The sequence below is a fragment of the Ammospiza nelsoni genome, chromosome 2 (genome assembly GCF_027579445.1).
Source record: "Ammospiza nelsoni isolate bAmmNel1 chromosome 2, bAmmNel1.pri, whole genome shotgun sequence".
NCBI classification, from domain to species: Eukaryota; Metazoa; Chordata; class Aves; order Passeriformes; family Passerellidae; genus Ammospiza; species Ammospiza nelsoni.
In genome coordinates, this window is record NC_080634.1 from 30,019,279 (window position 1) to 30,039,539 (window position 20,261).

A 20,261-nucleotide genomic window follows, 5' to 3' on the forward strand; every position below is an offset into this window, starting at 1 on the left:
GCACGCAGGGGGTGGGGGAAAGGGACGGAGAAGCTGCTGTGCTGGCGACATAACACACCACAAGGCTCCACAGCACCAGCGCTGATTAATGATGCTGGAACGGCTCAGGAAACAGCAAAGGATCATTCACAGACTTTGCTCTTCTTGTTATAATTTTATTCGTGGGGATTCATTTTGCCCCAGCTGCCCCAAGCTGAAGTGAGTTCAAATTTGCCAGATGAAAAGAAAATGTAGAAGTCAAAGGGAAGAAAGAGCAGCATAAGCAAACACAGACATGCATAGAACACAAAAACTGGAAAATTTGAAAATTCTAACATGAAGATCCTCTCAACAGGGATCAAAAAGGGAAGAAAAATAAAACGAAAACAACACAACCAAAACCTTGCTCCAGCCTCAGAGACAAAAGAAATTCTTTGGCTGACAAAAGTCACCAACTACTGCATCTTTTGCATCTGTCTACAATTTTTTTATTTCCCTTATTAATACTTTGCAACTTCAAAGCTCTGGTTGCTAAAATAATATGCTCATCTGTTAACACTGGCTTAGCAAAACATGTCTTGAGACAGTTATTAAGCAGCAAAATGAAGGGAAGCCAGACGAGTCACATTTTACAAGCTAAAGCATAAATTTTAAAGCCTAATTGGGACAATTTAAGTATTAATGTTGTTACAGAAAGAAAAAAAATGAAGGAAAAGGGAAACTTGGGAGCAGCATATGTATTACATACTTTGTTTCCTTTATTGTTTTTAATGCAATTACTTCTCTGCAAACTTGCTGTAGAAACTTTTAAACATGCTTATTTTGATCTGATAATTTAATATGCCAAATTCATCTGGTGCAAATGCTATTTCAACACGCTTAATTCTTAAAATGAGAGACTAAAGATCTAACATTAAATTAGAAAGAAACATATTTATACCAGAGCAAGTTTTCAGATAAATAGCTTCTGAGTAAAGATTAACCCATTGCCCAGAAACTGAACTAAATAAAGATTTAAACAGAATTGCCTAGTATCCCTTTCTTGAATGTCAAATGCACTCAAACTTCAGTAGGACTTTAATATTTATATTTCAAATGAAAAACACATTGGAAGGAGGAACATTTACAGCACATACTAGCCCCACCCTATAAATTTAACTCTGCCCTCTAGGGCTAGCAAAAGAACTCAACGAAGCTGCGGCTGGGTTAGGCTGCCCTCTCACGCTGCCTTGGTACAGATGACTCAGCAAATGGCTCCTTTCATGTGGCTCGCTGCATCCCGCAAGTGGATTCTCTCATTTGCTTTATGAGCCCCACGCGCCACTCGGGGTGCTAATGACAGCTGCACTGACAGACCCCAGCATTATCTACAGCCAGGCTGCCACGGCTCTGCCGCCACACACCACAGGGCTCCTCCAGACCTGAGGCAGCCACGCACCCTCCCCACCGTGGGGAGTGGAACAGGGAATAACCTCTGGTGAGGGGCCTGGAGACAGCCAGCAGCCTCCTGGCTCAGAAGAGCTGGCTCCAGTGCTCTGCAGGGGCTGGGACAAGAACCTGTGCTAACATTTGTGCAGAGCTGGTGGAGGAACCAAGCACTGGGTCTGCATGCAGCCAACAGTGGCCACCAACTTTACCCTAAACCACAATGCCTTCCTGAGCAAGGACACAGCCTGGTGGTTTTCATTTTTCCTGCTGCGCTCCTTACAGTTCTCCACATCAACTTGAAGGACAGCATGTTAGAGCTCCTGTTCAGAGCTGAGCCATAACCCAGCTACAGAGCAGGTCCAACACACACTGAAACATGCACTACTTCTGCACCTCCTGGGTTTCAAGGGTGTGCACAGAACTGCAATTAATGGCCTCAGATGGTGCCTGATGCAACCTTAACCCTGATTGATGATTCTCAAACCATTTACTTGCCTTTTTAAAGCTGAAGCAATGAAGTTTCTTCAATCAAACTATCTAAACATAGACATTAACTGCAGATCTTATGAGTTAATTTCACCTAGGGTAGGTGAAAGGCTAAAAGAATTTATAATAATATTTATTAACAATTATGACATAAGGAAGGTAATTAGTGCCTCACTGACAGAAAGCTGCAGCAGGAGCTTAGCCTGAACCATCAGCAGGAACATTCTGGCCAGACAGGCAAGGCGGGAAAGTAAGGTCAGATTGATACATGCTGCTTCCAAAACCATCAGATGATACACTCAATGCTCAAAAGCTGAAAATTTGACAGTTCCAGTACTGCAGGCATTGCTTGGAAGAGATGGTGCCAGGGAAAAGGAAAGGGATAAGCAGGACTACCTTTGCTACACTGTGAAGAACACCCCTAAGATACAAATCCATATAAAAAGTTCGTTGAACAATGTGGTTGAACCAGCAACAACTAAAGTTTTCAGGCACAGGTGCTTCCTGGAAACAGCTGCTCAAAGCACCCATCAGGTCTGGTATTTTTCTGATCCATATACAGCCCCACAAAGCACACTGGCATGGAAGCACCAGGCCTGGGAGCTCACAGAGAACCTCGTTTTCCACTCTGCAACCTCATGGAGTTACTCTGTATCAGTCAGCTCAACTTCAGTTCCTGAAAAGATACAGGAACAAATAATGAACTGCGAAGAAATTACAGAAATAACAGAAGACAGTGGTATTTCTCAAGAACTGGTGCCTCTCAAAAACACTGATAGCCTGCAACAGCACAAGAGATGCTAGAATGGAAATGAAATACTAAAGGTTACATCCTACTTTTCATTCAATTCCAATACTATCTCAGTTTCCAACAAGATAGAGAAATAGCACCTCGAATACAATATTATGTGCTGGGGGTGAAACTGGAGAGAAAAAAATATCCTGAAAACAGCACCTATTGATGGCTTACAGTGGTTGGGGAAAGATATATCAAATACAGTTTTTCAGGGTTTTGTGCTGGTAAGTTTGATATCTTTGTATCTCAAAATACAAAATCTAGATGATGAAATGGAGCATTCATTAAATTTGCAGACAAAACAAAATTAGAAGGATGATAAGGGCTCAAAATAATCTTTACAAAGCAAAGAAATGGTCTGAAAAAACAGTATGCTATTTACCAGGCAAAAGTACACAGATTTATACAGAAAAGTCTACTCAACCACATAAACAGAGGAAGGAGAACAGCTGTCAAGGCAACAACTACAGAACAGGGTCTGAGGTTTGTAATATTTTAAAAGGTGAGCATGAATCAATATCATGCAGCTGCAAAACCACCACATTTATAAACTACACCAAAAATTGCACAGGAATATATGAATAGGATGAAAATCCAGAAAACAATTTGCTCATTTTACTCAGGATGAGGATGGCCTCAAGATGCAAAAGTTGGATAGTTTTAGGTCCTGTCTTCAAAAGAGTGGTAAAAAGAGGCCATAGAAGTTCAATCAAGTCCAGTGAATGACCTGAATAAAAAAGACTACAGAGGAAAGTCCAAAGTGTTTTTATTCTAGTGGAAGGAAGACTGTGAAAGTAAAAGGTATTAAACAATGAGCTTAAGATGAAGTAAGAAAGATTCAGACCAAATGTAAAAAAAGTTTCCAAGAGTAAGAAAAAACAAAGCATTTCAGATGAATGCTTAGAGAGGTTTTTTGTTATAAATAAATAAATAAATAAATAAATAAATATGTTGTATGTTGATAAAAATGTATGGGCACTTAATTTTTACTTTGGGCCAGGGGAAACACCAGATCACCCCAAACAGGGTCTGTTCTAGCCCTCTGAGCCCATAATGTTACATAGGCGTGATTAAAGTCAAAGTGAGATGATCAAAAAGGATGGAAAAGGAATTGGAATTTTATTTAGATAGATTGGATCTCATGGCATTTCAAGTCCTTCTAACTGCATTCAACAAAAATGCAAGAATTGAGGCCTTTTCACCGATAGCAGCTGAACACTGACGGCTGCTGAACACTGACAAGCTTTGAAAAACCATTCCATGTTGTTGAAAGATGGGAAATACAAGTTAACATTTAACACAAGTAAACTGGTACATGCCCACAATTAGAAGTATACATTGCTCAACAGAATAAATGTAATAGCAACAAGTGAACAATTAGCATTTATTTTGCTACAAAATACATGTGGAACTATCAAAATGCAGTGAAAAGTGTAATATATTTATAAATTATAGACTATTTGATATATGAAAGGTTGCTGTGATTTTAATATATTACACTCTTCTAAGTACCAAAACGTTAACAATCTTGAAGCAAAACAAAGGCTAAAGAATGCCCCCCCAACTAAATACTTCCCTCACAGAGAAATTAGAGAAGTTTTATGTTTTTGATCACAGTAGTATCCAAATCTCTTAAAACCATCTGATTGCTCTTGCTCTTTCTCTGACCTCTAGCTGAAAGAGATTTTATTGCATTTTTTTATATATTTTCTTTAAGTGAGGAGTCAGCTTGCTACTAAGATTGCCCTGTGGGATATAAACAAAGAATATCAACTTACATCTAGAAGGATATTTTTTTAAAAATACTTTTTGTTTGGAATTACTACGTTTCTTCAGAATATTGTCCTAGAAACTCAAAGAGTAGTTCATTTCCTCTCCATTATTTTATTTGGCAATTTCCTGTAGCATGGAAAAGTTGGCTTTGTTTCACATGGGGCCAAAATTAACACAGCTGTTCAAAAACTTTCACCTTGTGGTCACAGCATGAAATTCATCTCAGGTGAATAGAAAAGTTTTAAAACCACCTGATGGATGTTGAGAGGCCTTAGAATGTAGAAATCCCAGTAAATTCCCAAATGATGCACACATGCACAAAGAAAATGCTACAGCTGATCCTCCTTGTCTATGCTGGAGAGAATTCCATGAATTTAAGTTTTTTAGACAATAATCACACTTGCATAAGGGACTTCTAGAGAATTTAAAAAACGTTTTCTGGAGCTAGACAATACTCACAGACTACATTTAAACTGTTGTTAACAGCACAGGTTGGTCCTGAAATCATCAGGCTGGGCTGTTTCCACAGAAAGGACAAAGAACAGATGAGCAATGGATGAGGGGTACAATGGACACACAAGTGTTCATCTGTGCTCAGGTCAAGAGAATGTAGCCAAGTGACATGAGAATGGTGAAATCAAGCTGTGACTCGCTGATTAGACAGCTTGAGGCTAGAAACATCAAATGAAAAGTTCCCTAGTTAGTGTGTGACACTCACTGTTTTGCTGGTCCTAAAGAGGAGATGAGATGAGATGAGATGAGATGAGATGAGATGAGATGAGATGAGATGAGATGAGACGAGATGTTCCTTGCTAACTTACATGTATTATTCAAACTGGCCCACAGAAAGCCAGGAAAATCACCAACTCCCAGTTTGGATGCATCCCATGGAGTAAATCAGTGTCAAAAAAACCACTTGCTTTTACTGTTAGTATCCCAGAGATGTACAATACTTCATTTTCTTTGGGTACTGGCAAGTATTCTGAATACTGGAGACTTACAATGTTTCATGGTCAACTGTGAAAACATCCCTCTGGAAGGAGTGACAGCACCTCTGGCTGTTGTGACCTGGCTTAATGCTTGATGAACAAGAGTCAGAGTGCTGACATTGCTTTAACTCTGCAAAGACCTAAAATGTAGATATCGTAAAAAAAGTACCCAACAAAACACTCCAGTGGAAGTGCATGAAGAGCAGAATGTGAACTTGACTGCAGAAATTACATGGGCTAATTTGTTGCCAGCAGAGATGCAAAATGAGATTCAGTCAGGAATTCAGAGGGCTGGACCTCTCATTCCCTTTACATAAGCAACAAAGAGGCTTTGAAATGTTTGAAACTGTTTTGTTCTTCCATGCAAACGGAAAGCACCCTATGGATGCCTATTAAGTAAAGTCTTTCCACATCTTGGCAAGTATGTGATTTCAAGAAAAATATTTGCAAATGGATAACCCAATTCAAGGACAAGTCAAAGACCACCTTTGAAAGTAACTTTGATGTGGCTATAAAAAGATTATATTTAGGAAGGATAGCATAACGTGGTTCTGTTGTTACAAGTTTGTACCTCCCTGTATTCCTTTGCTGTTTTTCATGTAAAAAGCAATGCTGGTAAGCAGAGAAGTGAATGTCCATGAGACATAGGATTAAGGCAGAATCTCTGAAAAGAACTGCTCCCAACTAATGTATAAAGACAAAACAAGCCATTTAGCAATCTCACTGCCAAAGGACAGGGATATTGGAGCATCCACAAGTGTGAAAGCAAATGACAGCAACAGTTGCTATGTGAATCTTAGGTGAGATCATCAGGAAGCCTGGAATCTTTTATTAACATGGAAACACTACTATATCTTCCCCAAGGTACAGCTATCACACACAGATTTCAAAGTCAGAACTATGCACCTGGCAAAAGGAAAAGATGATGGTGAGACTAGGAAGTTGTGAAGACTTTTGCAGTTTACTTTCTTTTTTAATGCTCTCCAACAACCTTCAAATGAGATTAACAGGTCAGCCAGACTGAGGACAACACTATGCAGACCAATATACAATAATTAATTGTCACAGAGTGTATGCAATCAGAAACAACAATGATGGGATTCAGAACAATGCATGTTCCATCTGTCAGAATGGAGAATGCATGCAATTTCATCTCCTTTCAGCTTCCTTCTGGGAATTGGAAGAATCTTACAGAAAATCTGCACTTCAAAAATGGAAATATAGCCCTATCCAACCCTAGGGTCTTTCTGCAGAGAAATGTAAATATTGACACCCACCTACGTAAGTGAATGAGATGGGTTTACCACACTTTGTAATATCAATAAGAAACATTTAATTCACCCTCTAATCTGTACTGTAAAGCTCCAAACCACTTATCCATAAACAATACAGGTAGTCTAAACAAAAATAAATTCCTAGTCTGAAGAGTTATGAAAGTGTAATCCAAATACAAATGAAGCATAGAAGGGCTTATAACATGAACTACGTGCAACACCATGAAAACTGAGGAAACCCTTATTTTAAACTTCACACAACACTTATTCTTCATTCAGTTATTGTGCAGACATCACTGAAGCAATTGGGTAAACTTCACCACTCTATTGCTTCAGCCAGCTCCAAGAAGCAGATGCATGCCCTAGCATAATTCAAAGAACTTGAAGCTAAAAGTAAAAGCAGATATTTCATTTCTGGTAGCAATCATCACATTTCAGCACAAGAATGAGGGAAATGAAAAAGTAAGTATATATATTTTATCATCTAATTTTGCATGTATACATATGTATATGTATATATACATATATACAAATATGTATCTATTTCCTCTCCCATGCAGCAAGAATTTCAGTGCACTCTCAAGGTGGGTATCTATCTCAGGGGCAAAAATATATTTAATCCAATCCAGTAGATATATAGATTTGCCTGATACAGCAGAAAATTATAAAATCTGCTATGTGATTTGTCTGAGTTGGGGCTTCCAAGAATGATACTGCTAGTCAAGGGCTCAAATAATCAAATGGAAAACAATTTCAATTAACTGATTACAAACACAGCAAAACTAAAAAAAATTATGATCTAAGGTGACTTAACTGACTTGGGGTTTTTCTTCACTTCAGCTTCTGATCCTGCTGCAATTTGAGTCAACTCCACAAAATGTTTGTTCATCTAACCCTAGAGTCACAGTATAAACCACAACTTGTGTCATGGAAAAAGTAATTGTTAAGTGTCTAGAATAGCACTTGCTGTACTAGCAAATGGAAATTCTATCTGCCAATGAGCCAGCATTAAAATGGGACCCCAGTCTGCTGTCTAGAGACAGAGGTGATCTGCTGCAGACTGATTCACAACGCTTGTTCAGCATATGCACTGGAGAAATTCACACCAAACTTCAACATCCACGATGGCCAGAGTAGCATCTTTCATTAAACTCCCTGTACAAAAACATGTTAATAAACTCAGAAGTTCCTCAAGAGAAAAAACAGGCTTAGTCAAGACACTAAAAGCAAGGGCCAGAGGGGGAAAGAATGGAGGGACTCTACCCAAGCCCTGACAAGATGCCAGAACAAAGGGCTGTTTCCTGCTAAAACAATCTATATTTGCCAGACTTTATTGTTAGAACTCCATTCTGAAATGAATAGGACCCGTTCATGCCTCAAAGATCCTTCATGTCTGTTTACAGTGGGGCTCTCTCTGTGCAGCTACAACAGTGGTCAAAATCCAGTATGGACAAGGCACTAAGCAAGGCAGATCACAAGAAGTCTCTCTACAGCTGCAAGTCTAATAAATCTGTGTGGAAACCTGAGATATCTCAAATTCAGTGAAAATACAAGAAACGTATATTGCCACTGTATACTAACTTGCCTTCCATTCTGAAAATTATACAAAAGCTAATGATTTCATTCTTGCATAAAGAACTATTCCACTGCTTTATCTGAAAGTTAAGCCAGTCTCCCCAGAGGATTAAATATATTTATATTATTTAGCTATTGTTTACCTATTTATTTATTTAGCTAGTTAGTGATTAGAATAAAAACAAATGACTGATTAGGGAAAACTTCCACTCCAACCCGAATAGAAGACACCAGAGTTTTAATGCAAAGGCTGGAATATGTTGCTAAATCTAGTTGATTTCATAAGGATCTGAGTAACTAAATAACTTTTAGTATCTGTGCCCAATAACAATAGTAAAAACTGTTAAAATTCAGGAAAATAGGAAATAAAAAATAAAAGGCACCAATTTCTACAAATGAATCCACATAGAGGCTACTTTACTTGGAAAGAATTTCTCAAATCACTTAGATCTTTCCTAAAGCTCCTGTATATTACAATATATTTAACTAGTCCATACTGGACACCAGGAGACATTGAGGTATTTCCATTTCCAGCTTTTTTCCCCTCAGTCAAAAGCATTTTGCTACTTCCAACCTTAATGCTCTCTAGAAGAAAGAGATGCAACACAGGGGATTGTCACAATCATAAATCCAGAGCAAGCACTTAAAAATCTGCCTGTTCATCCATCAATTTCAGCCTACAAGTGTCTGGACAGGCATTCTGAAGTTGACCTGCTGCAGTAACCTGTGTATGTGTGCAGCTTGTTACATGCACCTGGGGACCCATTTCATTAATGGTTAACAAAGTGACCCCTATGTGACAGCAACAAATTCAATATGGGAACAGGGATGCATTTAAATTGTTTGCATTTCATTCATAACACATCTGAACGATTCTGAAAACTGAGCTCTCTCTCCCACTGTAGTTTTAACTACAATCTTTGAAATCCTTAAGGATTAGGGTATGGTAATTTCAGTTACTTCCTTTCTCTGGAGCCCCATATGGTAACCATAGCTAAAAATTTTGAAGATTTTATTTGCAATCTGGGAAAAAAGCATTTTAATGGTCTTCTCCAAAACAACCCTTCAAGTTTTACCTAACTGCCTTTTTCACAGCCATCTTTGTTAAAAAATATGAAACATGACCAGTCATTAACATGACTAGCACAGTAACAGTGATCAGGTGACCTGAATACAGAAGGAACAACACTTCCTCAAAAAAAGTAAATCAAATTTCACCAGACCCAAACAATCTGAAGATCTCCTCTTAAACTACTGACAGTACTGGCCAGAATCACTGAGGTTCACAGAAGCCCAGCAAAGTATCAGAAAACCAAAAAAGGAAAAATGGCATTCCCATCCTCAAAAACACAGGAAAAGAGGAGCAGTCCGTGAAGTAGTCTGCTTAGCATTAATACTCAGTGAACACAATCCATCTTTTGCAATTTCCTAGAAGATAACTAGAGAAAAAGAACAACAAATGTGGATTTGTTAGGAGCAAGGCATGCCAGATTAGTCTAACTGGCCTTGAGACTCATTAGGCTGCCACAGCAGGGGAAAACGCAGTAAAGGCCTCTTGATTTTAGCACTACCTTTGGTCATGAACGGTAAGGCAAACCAGAGAAACTACATTCAGGGATCTATACTGTGGTATTTTTTAATAGATATTGACTCAGGTAAAGAAGCAGATACATTCCTAAATGAGCTGCTAAGACTACCACTATATTGGCTTTCTTGGATTTGAAGATCCTGCACTTGTAGCGGTCCTGACTAAACATTCACCAGAGATATTTTCTGTGCAACACTCACCAAAAGGTAGAAACAACATCCTTGGAAGAGTGGGACTCAAACCAATTTTCTCTTTATACGACCTGCATGCACTAGAGTCAGTGTCCTGAGTTTCATTACAGCAAATCCAACTTGGACTGCCAGAAAAAAAAAAAAAAAAGACTAAATTCTAGCACCAAAGAGGAAAGGATTTTGATGTTAAAAAACATCAACCCTTATGGATGGAAGATGCAGTTCTGTACCACATAATGCTAACAGAGAATCCACTTTCTGATGCATCACTCTTGTGGAAGTTGACAGAGATGAAGGTTGTAGGACATCAAAATATACAGCTTAGCAACAATAATACAGCCGCTGTAACAGATCATGTGTGGAGGCAAGGCAAGGTCTCTCCTACCAAAGAGGAAGATTAGGATAGGAGAAAAGGCAGCAAAATGTCAAGTTATTTAAAAGATATTGTCAGGAAGAAAAGCAATACAGGTATTAGAGTATTCTTACAGTAATTGTAGTAGTGATAGCTACTTTGATACTAGAAAAGAAAAATTAAGCCAAAGACTCCTGATTTCTTGAAGGCAAATAACATCTAAATGTGTCTTTCCAGCTGAGTGTCTTGAAAGCCATCTAGTGATGCATGAGACCATCAAAAGCAAGACCTTGCCATTCTTCTACCTCCCCTTTGCAGCCAGGACTAAACCCAATCCATGTTTCATCAGGACATACACCAATTGACTGACTCACCTTAGATTACATTTTCCTACTGACAGGTTATGCCATAGTTGGATTTTTCATGATTTTATCAGTAATTCCCTGGAGTTCCTGCAGTGGCCATTTTTAAGAGTGTCTCATCAAAGAAACAGACTTGATGAAATGACTTTCTATAATCCTGGCTTAGAGAGCACTGAAGAACAGTAAATCAGGGAATTTGAAAATAAGCTCTTAAAAGTTAAGATACCCCAAATGTAATTAATCTCCCCAGGAAAACATTACTTTCTTCTTAGCCACATTTATTATGCATACATATTTGTGTGCTAGAGATATGTAACACAAAATGTACAGAGCAACTTTTCCACAGCATGGTAAATCCAGCACAGGGATGAACTGTGCACTACAGTGAAACAAAGCTGAAGCCACATAAATTATGTCTTCTGGTGACTATGACTGCATTATTGAACACTTAAACATCAAAACTATAAGGGTGACAGTAGACACACTGCTCAAGCTTGAAGGCAAACACTTTTCCAGCTTGAAATTTGAATATTCCTCATCAGCAGGCAGCAAATACATGATCTGTTCCAAAGTGTCTACCGTAGTAGCTGAACCACTCCTGAGTCCAGTCTGGCAACAGGAACAGCACACATAAGGAAGCCATTTTTCCTCCTCAATTCTTTAGAAGATGCAGTGTAAGTACCAGTTCAAGTCCAGTACAATTCTTTCCAGATAGACATAAGAGGGCACTTCAAGTGAGAGAGAAAAGGGACAAAATCCCACGGCACACTGGACTTGCAAATTTAGCACCAGAGGAACAACTTAAATTACTGCTGTTACTTGAGTGTGGGTGACCTGAGCCACAAAAAATTGGTCAGAACACTGTGCAAATAACACCAGGGTTGTAGCCTCAATCCCCATATGGGGTTTTACCTAAGAGCTGAACTGGATGATCCATGTGGGTCCCTTCCAACCCAGAATATTCCGTGACTTCTGTGAGCCAACACTAACTTTGTGGTTCTTTTTTTTTTTTTTTTAAATTTTACATTTAAACATTTAAAGAATAACAGGAAGGAGTTACATTCTCAGACCCATCACACCTTTAAGACATCATGGCAACAGCAACCAGGCCATAAAGCACCTCGTAAGTAATCTAGACCTTATAGGTGACTCAGAGGTGGCAAAGAAATGCACATCAGAGTAAATATTAAAATACAACATGAGCTGTATTCACTCAGAGCAGATTTCTTTATTATGCAAGAAAATTGAGATTTCTTTGCTGGAGGAATGAAAGCAGGGGAGGGCATCTGTTGTGATACTGAACAGAGCCAAAAGAGTCACCATTTGCATCAGGAAAGATAAGTATATTCAAATCCCTTCAATATTTTTCAAGGAACTTTTGAGTTCTAAAAATAATGAGTGGTTTGAGGTATCTTTGGCAGACCTGCTTTGCTGCATATTACAGGGGCAGGGTAACTACTCAAATTTTAAGTGTGAGAAACCGAAGAAGATTTAGGCACATGTAAATGAAATTAAATCAAAGCACCTCAAGACATGCAAACACCCAACAAGCTTATTGAGGATGCCACACTGAGATTCTTTAGCTCTTCTATATTGCTACAATTCAACACAGTCTTAAACATATATTTTTTGGTTCAGAATTCATTTAAGCAGAAACCTTACTTCTGCCTCACACTAACAACTAATAGGAAGAACACAGCTGTTAAGTGAAATATCAGTTATCAGAGCTTCATATGGCATAACAGGTTCTTCCTCTTTTGCTTTCACTCTACCTCCTCAATAGAAAGGGCAGAATCAAGGTCATCACCTGTTCTAGAACATAATGAAATATGCCTTGACTTTTTAATGTTAAGAATCCTAGTTCTGAAATAGTCCTGCAAATGTGTAGTTTACCCCGTTCACTACCATATACACCAACTTTTTGTGCATTAGTGTGTGTTACAGCTTGATGTGCTCAAAATATCAACTCCATGGCTGAGAGTCACAGAACCCACTTGCTGCAAAATCACAGACAGTACAGATTACACCATGAAACGGAAAGGAAACTTTGATCTTCTGCTGACCCTATTTCTTCTCACAAGTAACATGAGACATATCTACCCTGACAACCATTCTGAATAATGTGTTCCATTATTGAAACATACCATACCATTCAGGATTTGGATGACGTGCCAAAAGCAAGATTTTCATGAAAAAGCCAGTTGTCCAACTAGGGGAAACATTCTCTAAAATTATGCAATGTTACTATTACTGTCATCGCATTCTTCCGCTTATTTTAAAAACAAGGCTACAAGCTACAGAAAAATTTAGATTTCTAAGGCAAGCCATTCATAGATCTAAAACTATGAAGGAGGCTGCCTACAAAGATGACACTGAATATATACTTACCTGACCTGGCTGATTGCTTGGAGTTATCTTACAAAACACAATCAAAGCAATCAGCTGCCCATTTATTTAAATTTTCTAATAGAATGTGGGGAAATGAGAAGAGGGGAGGCTCCTTATGGGTTAAAATGAAAATCCCAAATGTATTAAAGAAATTCAAACACTACACCCTACTGAGGTCGTGTAAGTACCAAGGGGAGGGGCTGACATACATCCATTCAAAAACTTATGAAGTTTGTTTTTTTCCTTCCTGCTGCAGAAGACAGGAGTTTGTAGCCAGTAGGTGCATTTAAAACCGAAAGGCAAGAAGCAAGGACCAAGGCTGAAACTGCGCACAACCCCAGCGGCACCTCAGCGCTTGAGCGACCCCCACAACGCCGGCTCTTGCCGGCTCAGGCCTCCCTCTCTCCCGCTTCCTGAGCGCCCCGCGGAGTCAAAGGCCCTGCGGCTGAGCGGAGCCAGCGAGAACCAGCTGGGAAGCGGGAGGGACGAGCCGAGAAGCGGGAGGGACAGACAGACAACCGGGAATGCCGGCGGGGACCGCGGCACCCTGAGGGGCGGCAGAGCCGGCCCGGCCCCGCCCCGCGCCCCCCGCTCTGCGCATGCGCGGGGCCGGCCCGCGGCACGGGGCGGGATGGCGGCCGCGGCCGGAGCGCGGGGCTCGTCCCAGGCCGGGCACACCGGGAGGCGGTGGGGGAGATGCCCCAGGCCGGTTACCTGGCCGAGGGTCCCGCGGTGTAGGGCCCGGATCAGGCCACTCGGTGTCGCCATGGCAAAGGCGGGAAGGAAGAGGCGGGGGGGAGGGACACGGGGCAGGAGCCGGGCAGGTTCCGCGCATGTCCCGCAGGCGCGGTGCGGGAGCGGCCGCTGGCGGGGCGCGGTTACCGGGAAGGGGCGGCGCTGGCAGCGACGTGGGCACGGGCCCGTGTGGGAGTGAAGGTCATCGCTTTCCGGTTTCCATGGCTCCTGCCTCACCTGCGGGGTGCCCTTGGAACGGCTCCTCTCAACAGCGCGTCCGGTCCGAGGCCTCCTCCATCCCTGCATCCTTCCGGCTGCCTGGCCTTGCCCACGGCCGCTGTTCCACGGAGAGATTCGCAGCCAGGCCGCTGCTGGAAAGTGCGCGGCAGTGCCTGTCCTGTCAAACTAACTAAAGTCAGCCCCCGCAGAAACCCCCGGAAAGCTGCTTTCTGCCCTCAGTCTGCTCTGCTCTGCTCTGCCCGAAAGCCGAGGCAGAAGCAGCTCTCGTTGTCCAGCACCTCAGACACAGCGTGTCCCCAAATCCAGTCTTTGTGCCGCGTCTCCTCCCTTGTGCCCGGTAACCAAAGCAAGAAGCACCGAAATTACTAATGAGGTTTCAAAAGCTCCCGAAGAAGTCGTGCATCAGCCCCTCCTGTCAGGTCCTGTGCAAAAGGTGCCTGGTTTCTCCCCAGTGCATTTCTCCCCAGTTCAGTGCCCAGGCTGGGGAGCCACAAAAGGCTTGTTGCCAGTGTCCGGGTGATGTGAACCCATGCTCTTATGAAGTCTGCAAGGGAATCTATTGCAGACTCTGGGAAAGCAAACCAGCCATCAGGAAAGTGCACTTGTAGGTCTGTTACCAGGCACCGTGCGTTGGACTGGTGATTATTTCCAGTAGCCCACTCCAACCCTGTCACTGGGGATATTATTATGGAAAGTTCCCAACTCTAAATCTGGGTTTAGTAGTTAAACCTCTGTAAATTTACATAACTGTTTATTTATTTTCACTTTGATGCACTGGTTAGTGACAATTTTTATATTTTAAAACCCTATGTGAAGAGTGCTTAGTACATAAGAGCATAATCTTCATGTACTTTCCCAGGCACTGCTCTGATACAAATTGTAAAAAATTGACTTTGGTTTTTACAAACTTTTATTTGAATGCAGAAATTGTATAAATAATTTTTTTAAAATAATTTGCATCATCACTAAATATTTTGCATAATTCGAGCTGAAAGCTTCTGTGTGTGATGTTCATCTTTGAAGTTTTTATTCAGTGTTTCAGCAAAAATGTGTCAGCCTTTTTTGAGAACATAACTAGACAAAAATGATGTGAAACTCAGTGAAGTTATTAGGGAAGAAGCTGAAAAATCAAATGTTTTGAAATTTTCTAGTTCTAAGACCAAGAAATGATGGGACAAAAGCCCATTGCTGCTCCACTAATGTGAGACTGAAGATATGATCTGAGTGGAGCATTAGGCAGTATCCCTCATAGTGGGAGGGATGGGCAGCTGCCCTACCCCGTCTCCCAAGTAGAACTATTCCCTTTTGGAGACTAAATGGAGCAGGTAGAGCTGTCTTAAACTGATGCCATGAAGAGCACGATGAGACAAATGGAATATAAACTTACCTTCAAAAAGTTGTGAAGAAAATTGATGTAATGTGATAAGAAAACATTAAGACAAATTTTCAGTTGCAGATAATTCAAACCACAAATCTTTTCCAGTATGTTTACCAGGGAGAAAGCTTTCAGCATCTAATGAATATCAATATTATGATGTGGTTATAAAACCGTAAGTTAAGCATTGGTTTGAGTCAAAATGATGAAGAAAAAAGCTATGTAGAATTCAGCAATAAAAACCTAAAGAATGAAGATGAAGTTAATACTTCAAAAAAAGCATTAGTGCTGATTTTCAAGGTTATTGGAATTTGAGTTAATAAATGGAACAATAAAAGGTGAAATTTTTGAGACTTTTGTAATGCCTTTGACTTAGTATCGCAGAGAATTCTGATAAACATACATGAAGTGGCTAAGGGCTGATTAGATGACAAGTCTTTGAAAGTACCTGTTATAGTAGAGTTGTATGGTGAGCTGTGCTTTTCCTGCTCAGTACTGCTGCTGGGAATCTGGAAATAGATTCTGAATAATTTATGTTGAAATGTGCCGTTGGCACAAATATTGACAAACTTGTAAATAACACTAAAAACACCATGATCAAACAGATAATAAAAATCTATTAAAGCAAAGCGTGTTCTGAAATCAAATTGAAACTGAAGTAATAGGTTGAATTAAAGTTGGATTTTTTTCTTTAACAAGAACTGAGCCTGTGTTATTACTTTTAGTTCTTTATTTAACCCAAACACACAAAAAAAATCAATACAATATTTACAACAGCTCTTTAACACAAGAAGAGCCCACTGCTATGGCAGAAATCTAGGCAGGGGTAGAAGAATAAGCATGGGATGTTCTTGGTGCAGGCAGAGAGGGAGAGTGGTGTGAACGTGTAAGGCAGGTGAGATGAGGACGAGGTTGGCTTGAGAATCACAGAGGAGATGACAGCTTGCATCCTGAGAGATAGTCAGGTTAGGAGAGAAGGATTCCCTGCTAGTGTTTATTGTCCTCTGAAATCTCCCACTGCTGCTAAAACACCTCTGGCCTCTCTCATGTATTGTTCCTAAACACTTTCCCCCTACCCTTATTACCCCAATGCACGTTATGAAGACATTCATGACTGTTGAGATGTGAGGAATTTGCTACAGAGCTCAAATTAGGAAAATTGGTAGACCAGAACTCAGTCAAAATATCACCAGTGCATTTTGCTGGTTTTAATACTACCGGACTGACAGTGGGCTTAAAAACAAGAGTTTTATACAAAGTCTTTCAGATCAATATGTGTACTATGGGACATGGTGATTTTGCAAGAGACCTAGAGATTGTGTTGGACAAGTAAATCTATTTCTAATGCTGCCCTGTAACTCATATAGTCCAGTTTTTAGTACTGGGGTACCAGTTAGAAATTGCTAAGTCCACTTTGGATTTCCATGCCTAAAAAAAGATATTTGCAAAATCAGGGAAATAACTACACATGATAGCTGTAAAATTATTTAAGAAAACACTAAGTACATACACAGTTGAATAATTAGTGAAGATACAGGAAGTCCTAGAAGCAGAACAGAAAGACTGATTCCTTTTTTCCAGGTAGGAAGACCTCTGTGGCTGGACTACAGCCCACAAAACTTTTATTTTCATGAAGCCTTCAAGAGACAGTGCTTTACATAGGAGCGTGTAACATTTTGTGATGTGAACAGGCTTCTGGGGATCAGCTAGGGATGTGTAGAGAGATTTTATGCACAGCCTTCTTGTCTTACCTAACATAGAAGTTTGAGTTTTAACAGCAGAGTGTAAAATGGAAGAATTGTTCAAGAAGCTGAATAAATTTTGAAAAATTTGCTTTGTTTCTTTCCGCTGTGAAAAATCATGTGTGCTAAAGTATTTTTTGTTCCTCACCTGAAAAAATATCAGAAATTCTATGCACTCCAAGCTAAAAGCTTTTTTTTTTGGTCACTGTGCTTCCAATGTATCATATGCTAGAAACATGAAACAATATAAAATATTGGAAGATATCTTGTTAATTTAACATGTAAGAGTTATGTTTTATGCTTACTCTATCTGCTTACTTTATCTCCCATCTTTAAGATAGAGTGACAGGTCTTCAAGTCAGCATTGCCAAAATAATTTCACTAATACTCTTGAATCATTCACATCCTCTGATAAAAATAACAAAAAAAATATAGAAGAAAATTAGTAACTTTCTACTCAATGAAGAGATTATGACAGGAAATCCTATGGTAAGAAAGATTTGGGCACCATTTTGGATAAAAAAATTCTTTTAAAAAATTAACAAACTCAATGAAGCAAGACATTTGCAGAAAAAGTAGTATACTATGATATTGCTAGACACAGTATCATCATACACAAAAGAAGAGAGGGAAATTAATTAAATTACATCACAGGATTGTTGCTGTCATTTCTCAATATCTGAGTGATCATGTATTTTAATGTAGCTTGTGGGAGGGGTAATTATAATTGTTTTTATTGTGTGCTACAACATTTCTCAAATACTGTCTAAAATAGGATGCCTTTGTGCTGTGCATTACTCAAGCACACACCAGATAACAGCCCCTGCCCCAAATATCTCTCAGTTAAAAAAAAGTGAACACAGATCAAAGAGTGCATGACACACAGAGTGGTAAATGAATTTGCAGAAATCAATATACAAATATTGTTGTTTTTCAAGTGAAGGTTGTCATTAGCAAGGTAATACCTGAATGAAAGAGCAAGGAAAGGAGATTTAGGCAAGCCGAAGAAGGGAGACCAGGGAGGCTGTGATGTGAAGAAAAGTGAGAGGAGAAGTTTGAACAGGCAGCCAAACAGCATGGGAAAGAGCCCAGTCAAACCCTTCACACTGTCATACATAAAGAACTTCACTTGAGATGTGTAGTTTGGAGTAGTTTAAAAAGCACATCTTCAAATGCTTGAGAGCCTAGGGGTTAGCAGCAAGACTGGCTGAAGAGGGTGAATCAATTACTCTTACCTGCTTCATTTTTATTTTACACACGCTATGGAAGAATCTTTTTTCCATTTTTATACATCTGTCTGTTCAGTGAAGCTTTAGGAGGGCAGTCACTTGGAAGTGCTGAAGATGTGGCAGAGAGTAGGAAGAGGACTTGTACTGTCTCTTGTATGCTGAAACTGTTGGTAGTATCAAAGCATGGCTGAGAGCTGTATCCTCTGAAGTTAATGGAAAAACAGTGTTGGTAGCCACTGAGAAATAAAAATACGTAAATTTCTCTGAAATCTGTAAACCTTTTCTTCCTATAATATGCTGGGAAAAAGAAATCTTTCCTACGTGTTCTTTTGTATTATCATCAGTTATGGTGACTGTGTTCTTTTACATTCATTTTGAATCTGTGTTTCCTGTCATGAGCAGATTAAAAACAGAAGAGAGTGGAGTGAAAGTTTTCTATTGCAAACATCTGTTTCTGAAAAAGGATTGTATTTCCATGTCCTGGAACATCAAGGGGAAAACCTTGCCCTCCCCAGACACACACCTTTGGTTTGCAGCAATAAGGAGTTTATAGACAAGGTTGCTTTACTACAGTAAATAGAAAACCCATTTCTGTATTTCCGGTGAGTAATACAGCCTGGATGTCTGAAGAGATCTTCAATTGTTCCCAGCAGAGAGCTATCTTATTGTATGTCTTTAAAATGGTTGACAATTTTTTGGGTGTGACATGAGCAATGCTTTTAATAACTCCTGTCTTTTGTATCTGAAACTACATTTTATATGCAAATGTGGTTGTCCAGATAAGTGTTAGGGAGTGTCATTAGAAATGGTGAATGGACATACTCCATGGAAGTCAATGAAATCTAAAAAAAAGCCCAAAACTACAGTGTCAACAGACTTCAAAAAGAAAAAAAAAATGATGCTGTTGTATCGTCCATATCTGTCTCCTTTTAAATAACACAAGGCTGGAAAATGAGAGAAAAGATGTAAGAAACACTTGGGACCAGATATATAGTACTTTCTCATACTTTTTGGTATTCTTACAGGAATTTAGCCCTGGAAAGGAGGAAATTTATTTGTTTAGAAGCGACCCTGAGACCTTCCTATCCCCTACATAAATGCCCTCCTTTTAAAACTTCAATATACGAATATCCATCAGTACAAATATCACCCAAAATATATTGCACTAGATTAATGTACTCCCTCACCCCTTTGAACCCAGAGATCTGTTGTTTGCAAAACTGGAACAAATTTGGGACACAATTTAATAGAATCATCATCTGGGTTGGTTCTTAATTTGTAATTGTCTCGGGCAGTGAGGAGTCTTGTGCTGGTATGCAGCTGTGATTTTTTTTCCTTTCCAAAGTGGAAGCATGTCTTCAAGTAACAGTTTCACTTTGGGCAACATTACTAGTGAGGATGGTCTTCTGTCTCCTAATTATTTCCCTCATCTGCCAAATCTCCTTCATGTATACACAACTGATGGTGATATTTCCATATCTGTGAACATAATCAAAACTCAAGACTTCAAATATCAATATTAGAATTAATTGAAAAAAACAAAGAAAATGTAAAGCTTTAAAGTTTCAAAACCAGGTCGGCAAAGTTAAGAACTTGTTAGAAAATTCTTGTAAGCCAACAGATTTAGAAAATTCGGGAATGGATAGGAATTCACAGTCTGAATCTGTGCTTTGTAACTCTGGTTGTTTAGTTTAGTAAGAGAACTGGCAGTTGGCTGTTTACAGTGGTAATTAATATGACATCTCTCTCACCTTCTCTA

The 20,261-nt window shown here is 39.6% G+C and overlaps 1 protein-coding gene across 1 annotated transcript in view; it reads right to left on the reverse strand.

Moving 5' to 3' along the window:
* The window catches only part of WARS2 (tryptophanyl tRNA synthetase 2, mitochondrial), a 39,264-nt gene extending 25,291 nt beyond the window's left edge, over positions 1 to 13,973 (reverse strand). Inside the window, exon 1 of the mRNA XM_059466294.1 lies at positions 13,896 to 13,973. Coding sequence (XP_059322277.1) covers positions 13,896 to 13,949 — 54 coding nt within the window. The 5' untranslated portion in view covers positions 13,950 to 13,973. The remainder of the gene's footprint in view (positions 1 to 13,895) is intronic.
* Between the last annotated feature and the right edge of the window lie 6,288 nt (positions 13,974 to 20,261).